Source organism: Mustela nigripes, chromosome 5, assembly GCF_022355385.1.
Source record: "Mustela nigripes isolate SB6536 chromosome 5, MUSNIG.SB6536, whole genome shotgun sequence".
NCBI classification, from domain to species: domain Eukaryota; kingdom Metazoa; phylum Chordata; class Mammalia; order Carnivora; family Mustelidae; genus Mustela; species Mustela nigripes.
The window spans coordinates 31,874,027-31,882,726 of record NC_081561.1 but is presented as its reverse complement, the minus strand read 5'-3'; the positions used below and the strand labels follow the sequence as shown (position 1 = coordinate 31,882,726).

The window sequence follows — 8,700 nt, the reverse complement described above, 5'->3', positions numbered from 1 at the left end:
AACAGGTTATATTCCAATTTTCCTTGCTCCACTGCGTCTGGTTATGTATTTTCCCCTGGACAATCTGTTTGACATTCACACTATATAGTCCTTGTTGATTGCCAGAAACGATGATGCCCTTTGATCTGCATTATGTATCTTCCTTTTCTGGCCCTCCTGTTTACCCTAATAAGAAGCACTTGTTTTTGCACCACTCAGGATTGCAGTAGAAACATCTGTCAATGCCCCAGCCAGTAAGACTTCCAGAGCTTCTGGATGTCAATGCTAAGTGCACAACGCCCCTCCCCCCGTTCCCCTCACTCCCTTTGCCGTGCAGTGCCTAATTCTAGTTATCTCAGGTTGCACGCTCCAGAGCGTTCAATCGCATCCCACTTCTTCACCCCCACCCAGATGAACCGGCAAGGCCAAGGAGGGGCGGCCTGACCTTGGGTCATCTCCGGCCGCGGAATCGCGGCGTGACCTTGGGCAAACGCCTGCTCCACCCTCCGACAAACCGCGTGGCGGGATAGTCAGGTCTCCTCTCCGGTCACGACTCAGCCCAGTGGGGCGACCCTGCGCCGGCAACCCTTTCTCCCCCGACTTCCTCCGCGCGCGCCCCACCTTCCCCACCCCTACGCTCCTGGCGTTGCGGCCGCCTCCATTCACACGGCCCTTTCATTCCGGACGCTCGTTTACGCCGCGCGGACTGGGAGGGTGCGATTCCCGGACGCGGCCTGCGCTACGAGCGCGCGGCCGTCCCGCAGGCCCGCGCGGCTTTACGCCGCTGACGCAGCGCGCCCAAGATGGCGGCGCGGTCGTCGTCGGGGGTGGCGGTGGCAGAGGGGGCGGCGGCCGTGGCGGCAGCCGTGACGGCGGCGGCGGCGCGGGGCCTGGGCCGGGGGGAATGAGACAGCCGTGGCGGGCCAGCGGCCGAGCCGTGTAGCGGAGAAGCGGCTCTCCCTCCCTGCTTCCCTTGGCCGAGCCGGGGACGCGCGCGCGCGCCGCCGTCCGGAGCGGGCTCCCCACCCTCCACTCCCGCGACCCGCACAGCACCCCCACCCGGGCCCGGAGGATGATGAAGCTCAAGTCGAACCAGACTCGCACCTATGACGGCGACGGGTACAAGAAGCGGGCCGCGTGCCTGTGTTTCCGCAGCGAGAGCGAGGAGGAGGTGAGGCTCCGGCCGGGCGGGCCGGGGGTCGCGGGAGTCGGCGGTCGCCTCCGGCCGAGGCGCGGGGGGCGCGGCCGCTGGGGGAGGGTGTGCCCGGGTCGGGCAGGGCCGCTCGTCCCAGCCCGAATGAAGTTCCGACGGAATTTCTTGAGGCAAAGACGAGGAGGAAGGAAAAAGGACGGTGGGCGGAGGGAAAGCGGGTCCGAGCGTGGCCGCACGGCACGGGTCAGGCCGGGGGAGCTTCAGAGCCGACCGCCTGTAATAAGGGACAGTGGCCGCCGAGAGAAGGCGGTGGGTGGGGAAGTGTGTGTGGCCTTTGGGCTAGGCCTCCAGCTTCGGATCCAGGAAGGGCAGCTCCGCACTTGTCAGCCCGCACATGTGTGCAGAGGCCGCCGTGCACGAGGCGCAGGCCGGCCCTTTGTGCCAGAGAAATAGTCCACTTCACTGGCAGGTTTGGGTGTTGCCGAGAGATTATGTGTCTGTGAGCCTAAGGAGGGGGCGGTTTAGGCAGATTTAGGGCGTTGTACGAACGCCAAAGCCAATTGTTTATTTTACAGTGCTCTGGGTAGCCTTCTGGTGTAGTTGAGAAGAAAGGACATTTGATAAGATAATCTTTATGACCTGAAAATATTTCATTTTAATTGGGAAGGCCAAAAGCAATGTTAACAGATCTTTGCCCTGACATTGCCCTACAGTAAGGCCTTTAGGATTAAATTTGCTAGCGAAATAGAAATACTTAGAATCAGTTTCTTTTTGCATGGGGTACTTAAAAAAAAAAAAAAAAAAAAATCTCAGCCTCCCAAAGCCGTTTCTGTGGCGATAAAGGGAATTCAGAGACGGCAAACGTTTTTGTAAATCCACAAAGAATAGCTGCTTTGGAAATTCATAAGATGCCTGTGGGAAAGCGTTTCTCTCCTGTGCATGGTGGTAAAATGGCAGTTAAACTGGAAACAATGAAGGACAGTGAAATTCAATATGCTATATTCTGGCATTCAGCAGTGGGCTATCGTGGCAGGGCTGCAAGTACAGTGCCTCGTGTTGAAATGGGGGGAGAGGAACTTGATCCGTTAGTTATGAAAAGAAGCTGTGATGAAAGAGGCAGATGGATTGCCAAGAGTTGCTGTCCAGAGATATTTAGGAGGAAGTGGGACTTTAAATTATTGCTTGAATAAAATTAGCAAATCAGTAATTGTGCTATTGAGGGACTGTGTGTGTGTGTGTCTGTGTCTGTTTCCTTTCAGCAAAACAGAAGGAAAGGGAATTTGGAAATGTATATTTTGTGTCCTGTCATATATTGTAAAAGCCCCCAAAACCAGATGTATTGTATTGGGGTGCTTAGCAGGGCCATGCTGTGAATTATGTAGTTTTGGAATACATACTTGAGTAAAATAAAATTGTTGGTGCTGTTTACTGCTCCAGAGGCTTTGTTCTCTTCATTATCATATCATATTATGGGAAATCAGATGGGATCACAGTCTGTTTTAACTGGAGGGAAAATTAATTAGCATAATAACATGTCTTACTACAGTACTGCGGTTAATCCTGTGAGCACCCCAATTATAAGTAGAAGGTGTATAATTTAGTTGTATGAATGATGCAAGACTTCATTTGTTAAAAAAAAAATCAGACTAGGAATTGAGAACATGTGAGTATTTTGGATAAATTGGAAACTTTTCATAGATCATAAGCAAACTAAGACTTGATTTTCCATTTTCTTTTAGTTTTATCATGTACTGACATTAACAGCCTTAATGTTAAAACGTTTGACTGATTGTGGAGTTTCCTCTGCTGAATTTCTTTTTGAACATTGGTTAATGAGCAGAAGATTCATGCAAATTTTTAATTACAGATTCAGTGGATGTTATAGCTAAAGCCCAGAAAGAACAAGAAGATTAATGAAATGCACCCATTTTAGACTTGTTCAGTTCAATTAACAAGTATGTGTTAAGAGCCTACTATGGGTGTAGCCCTCTATAATGTGGGGTTTAAAGGTAAACATCCCTTCTTGTCCAAAAAAGTTGGGTACTTTTCGATGGGATCCCTTAATTGGGAGGGATTTTGGACCACAAAATAATCTCTAGGGTGCCGTTCAATTCAGATTACATAATTGTGTTAGAAGGGAAGTAATTTGTTAGTTCCGGGAGAACTTTTATGTTCTCAATAGAAGTGCCAGAAACTGGAAGTATTAGCTGCCACACATTGTGGGAATGTGAAATTCAAACTCAATAGGATATTCAACCCAATTTTATTTTTTAATGGGAACCAGTGGCTTTAATCAAGATAGAATAGTTTATAGAATATTATTAGCTTGAATACAATAGTAATGTAAGTATAAAGGGACCCTGGTTAATAAATTGAATTTATCAGTGTCAGGAAACATACATACATACAATGTAAAGAGAAAGAGATGGAAAATATTAGCACATAATAGACTGGAATTAAACCTAACATTCTGTTTTTTCAGCCCCAGAAGATTTTATTTAGATGCCAGCAGTGATAGCTGAAATACTTACTGAGGTTAGGATGTATGAACATATTCAGCAAGGTTATGGAGCTAGTTTATTGAGATACTGTTACAAAGGGGACAGGTACATAGGGAGCTTAGAGTCTAGAGGGAGAGAGAACAGGCCCAACAGCATGAAGAGAATGCGCTTCCTTTACTTCAGATCTCAGGCTACTTTTCCTGTTAGTAAGCAAGAATCAAAAGGAAATTTCCCCCACTTCACAGTTTTACTAATTGTTACTGACGTTTTGATAAATTAAAACCTTTAAGTTTGGGACAGTCATGATAACTAAGGTGTTTATTACAAAACTTTGAACCTACTAATACACAGTAGACAGTGTCTTACCCAACCTCCACTTAAACAGCGTGGTACACTGAATGCCCTTGTTGCTCTGTGAGCCATTGGGTCCATATATCTCCCAACCATGAGGCCTCTGGATCTATTGCATGCTTACAAAGAATCACTTGTCTTTATTCCTGTTTTTATGTTCGTCATACTTGTTATTGTAATTATGTGGTGTAATTAAATATGATGTAAGCCTGTGAAATTTGAGTTGAAAAAGAACAGTTTTGTGAGAAGTATCCTAAATGCTTTGGAATGACTCGATAACTTCAAGTCAGTAAAAGAAAGTATTGCTCAATGGTATGGATAAACTACAAAAGATGAAGAGGGAGTCTTAAAAGTCTGGAAGGACTCTGCACATAGATCTCTTTGTGAGTGTTTTCAGGTGTTTGTTTTTCTTTATAGAAACCTGAATTGGAGGGGCACGTGGGTGGCTCATTTGGTTAAGCCTTTGACTCTTGGTTTAGGCTCAGGTCATGATCCAGGGTTTGTGGGTTTGAACCCCATGTATCCAGCAGGGAGTCTGCTAGAGAGTCTCTCTCCCTCCCTCTCTCTGTGCGCCTCCCCCTGCTTGCCCAAGTGCACACATATGCTTTCTCTCTCTCAAATAAATGAATAAATCTTTTTTTAAAAGATTTTATTTATTTATTTGACAGAGAAAGAGAGAGAGATCACAAGGAGGCAGAGAGGGAGGCAGAGAGGGAGGCAGAGGGGGAAGCAGGGCCCCCGCTGAGCAGAGAGCCCCATGCAGGGCTCAATCCCAGGACCCTAGGATTGTGACCTGAGCTGAAGGCAGAGGCTTAACCCACTGAGCCACCCAGGCATCCCAAATGAATAAATCTTTAAAAAAGGAAAAAAAAAAACCCAACCCCTGAACTGGAAAACATAGGTCATGCATGATGGATGGGTGTGGTATATGAAAGACAACTCGCGGTTCACCAGTAGACCTATGCTCAAGACAAGGTCCTGGACCAACAAATAAGGATTAGCAAATAAATATATACTTATATTTTTAATCTGCCGTGTCTTCTAGTTAACATTTTATCGTAAACAGTGTAGAAGGCTGAAACTGGTTTCTTGAGTAAGATTTTACTGTTCTAGATTGGGTAGTATGACACTCATCTTTGTCGTATTATTCAACTTTGGCTCCCCGAAAGCACTTCAATTTGAGATTTTCCTTCATCCCTCTTTTTTGGAGCCTCTGTGATGACAGGAAGTGAAGTATACTAGAGGCGGGCTTGCTTGTACTCTTGTATCCTCCCAGAGTGGCATGAGGGAGTGCGGCAGGCATTTTAGATGGCTGAAATGTCTAGCAGTGTGAAATACTCTTTTAGAAAGGCCAGTGACACCGGCTGTACACCAAGTGATTTCACAGTGCTTAGTGCTTGAACGTTCAAGCTGCGCCTAAAAGATCTGTTTTTATTCAAGATAGAAATGGAGTACTGAGGGGCGCCTGGGTGGCTCAGTGGGTTAAAGCCTCTGCCTTCGGCTCAGGTCATGATCCCAGGGTCATGGGATCGAGCCCCGCATTGGACTCTCTGCTCAGCAGGGAGCCTGCTTCCTCCTCTCTCTTCCTGCCTGCCTCTCTGCCTACTTGTGATCTGTCAAATAAATAAATAAAATCTTAAAAAAGAAAGAAAGAAAGAAAGAAAGAAATGGAGTACTGATAGGATCGTCTCAGGTTTCCCCGTGTATTAAAACTTCTTTTAAAAAGAAAGGACAAAACTGTCCTTAAGGATCTTAGGTTGGCTTGTTGAGCTTTTCCATCTCTTGGCAAGGGACTGCTGCTTCTCGTTTTCTCAGCTCCTTGAGCACATGAGGTTGGGTGGGGAGATGATTGACATGGAAGATCCTCAGTGGGCAGAGACTCCGGTGGCCTGAGTGTTTGTCAGTAGAAATGTCCCTGAGGAGCAAGTGGAAGGACGTCACTGCAGACCACACCATCCCCTGGGCTCTAGAGAGGGGAGTAAAAGCGCAGGTGGCAATCCCAGAGGCGATAACCATGACGAAGAGCTTCCAGTAGATCCCAGGCTGGTTGGGGAGTTTTTTGGTAACATATCTTGGTCATTGTCCAGTATTATTACATTGCTGTAAGGTCATGGTGATCCAGTCATCTGATTGGACGTTTCTGATGCTCATTTCTCTCAGTCTTTCCCAGAGGCTTCTGGGGATGTGTGCTTTCCCTTGTGCCTACCTAATAATGCTGGCTAGTCGGTTAGGCATTTCTCCCATTACCTCCTTTTCTGACTATGTCCTGAGATGTGAATTCTGGTCTGAAATCATCCCGCAGCCTCCATTCTTCCTTTCCATTTTTTACCCTAACCTTTTTTTGCTCTTGAGTGATTTTCATTTCTCAGTAAATGATGGTGTTGCATATCTACTTTGTGTGAAGCAGTCTCTGTTTTTCTTCATTGCTTAGTACAAAAATGAAGAGTCCTTGTTCAAGAGTACATTAGTTTATTCATTTTTTTGAGAGCCCTATTATGGACTAGTCTCTGTATAAGATCCTGGGAATACACAGGTAAATAAATCTATTGGTCCCTCATAAAGTCAAGCTGTCTACCTGCTGTATATCTCTGTCCAGTCCCTCCAGCCTCCCCAGCAGCCTCACTCCCTGTAGGTGTCCTGTTTTTCCTACTTCATTGCCTTTCCTTCTCTACTTTATCATTCCCAAGGCAAACAGGCTGAAGTATAAATGCTCCCGGGGTGCCTGGGTGGTTCAGTGGGTTAAAGCCTTTGCCTTCCGTGATCCTGGGGTCCTGGGATCAAGCCCTGCATCGGGCTCTCTGCTCGGCAGGAAGCCTGCTTCCCTTCCTCTCTCTCTGCCTGCCTCTCTGCCTACTTGTGATCTCTGTCAAATAAGTAAATAAAATTAAAAAAAGAAAGAAAGAAAGAAAGAAAGAAAGAAAGAAAGAAAGAAATGCTCCCTTGCCCCATGTTCCCTCCAGCTACTATCCCATTTCTCTCTTCTCTTTCATAGAAACATTTTTCTGTACTCAATGTGTCCACTTTCCCTCTTCTAATTTCTCTTGAATTCATTCCCGTCAGGCACTCTTCTATGATTCTGCTGGAGCCAGTCTTCAAGATAACAAGTTAACAAATCCAGTGGCTGGTCCTGAGTCCTTGTTACCTCATCATTCCTTTCATTCCTTTCTTTACCTTGCTTCTAGGACATCTTTTTAGTTCTTTCTTTCTTTTTTTCTGGTTATTCCTTCTTAGTATTGTATTCCTCATTTTCCTGAAACTTTCATTGCAATGCACAAGGACACAATCTTTTTGAACTACTCCTTCACCCCAGCACACACCATAGGGTAGGTGACCTTATCCGGTCCCACCTTTAAATACCATATTTAGGGGCTCCTGGGTGGCTTAGTTGGTTGAGCGTCTGCCTTTGGCCCAAGTCATGATCCCAGGACCTTGGGATGGAGCCCAGCATGGGGCTCCCTCTCAGTGGGGAGTCTGCTTCTCCCTTTCCCTCTGCTCCTGCTAGTGTGCTCTCTCTCTCCCTCACTCTTTCTCAAATAAATAAATACTTAAAAATCTTAAAAAAACAAATACCATATTTATAGTGATTACTTTCAACTGTCTATTTTTAGCCCTAATTTTTCTTCTGAAATCCAGACTTGAGTATCCTGTAGTCTACTCTGTGTTTCCATTTGGATCTCAGATTTAAAATACCCAAACTGGGGGCGCCTGGGTGGCTCAGTGGATTAAGCCACTGCCTTCGGCTCAGGTCATGATCTCAGTGCCCTGGGATCGAGCCCCGCATCGGGCTCTTTGCTCAGCGGGAGCCTGCTTCTCTCTCTCTCTGCCTGACTCTCCGCCTACTTGTGATCTCTCTCTCTGTCAAATAAATAAATAAAATTTAAAAAAAAAAAAAAAAAAAAAATACCCAAACTGAATTCTTGATTCCATCCACCAAAAACCAAACAGCAGCAGAAACCTGCTTCTCCAGTTGTGCCTCTTTCAGTAAAGGAAATCTCCATGCTACCAGTTACTCAGGTTAGAAACCTTGGAGCCATTCTTGACTTCTCTCTTTCTCATACCCACATCTAATCTGACAGCAGATCCTGCCTAACCTTCTCCCGTCAGCCTCTACTGTGTTCTAGCCTAACCCATTATTGCCTATTGCCTGGACTACTTATGAATCTTCCTTACTGGTTTTCCTAACTGCTTCTGCCCTCGCTCCTCTAGTCTTGTCTGCCGCAGCTGCTGGGGTGATTCTTTTAACATAGATGTCAGATCATGTCACTTCTCCGCTCCAGTGGTATTCTGTCTCAGTGAATCCAACATCTTAATCATGACCTCTGAGGCTCTGGGTGTTTGGGTCCCCTGCAGTGGCTCTGACCTCATCTCTTACCACTCTTCCTCTTCCTCTTCCCTTTCTTGCAGCCTCCCTGGCCTTTGTGCTCTTTCTCCCCCATATTATCTGCATGCCTTGCTCCCTTACTTTAGGTCTTTGAAGGCTTAGTTTTCACCTCATCAGATAGGTCTTTAATGCTATAGAAAGTAACACCAGTCCGTTGTCACTGGGTCTCCTGGGCTTCTTTCTGGGCAGCACATGACCACCAAGACATGTTATGTACTCATTTGTTTGCTTCTGTTTCCTCTCAGTAGAATGCAGCCAGTTTATGAGGCTCGAGATTTTTGTCTGTTTTATGTACTCCCGTGACCTTGGTGCTTAGAATATAGTATATGCTCAAT

The 8,700-nt window shown here is 46.2% G+C and overlaps 1 protein-coding gene across 1 annotated transcript in view; it reads left to right on the top strand.

Annotated features, from left to right (window-relative positions):
- The first annotated feature begins 806 nt into the window (after nt 1-806).
- NUDT3 (nudix hydrolase 3) overlaps nt 807-8,700 on the top strand; it is a 119,840-nt gene continuing 111,946 nt past the window's right edge. The window contains exon 1 of the mRNA XM_059400054.1: nt 807-1,150. Coding sequence (XP_059256037.1) covers nt 1,052-1,150 — 99 coding nt within the window. The 5' untranslated portion in view covers nt 807-1,051. The remainder of the gene's footprint in view (nt 1,151-8,700) is intronic.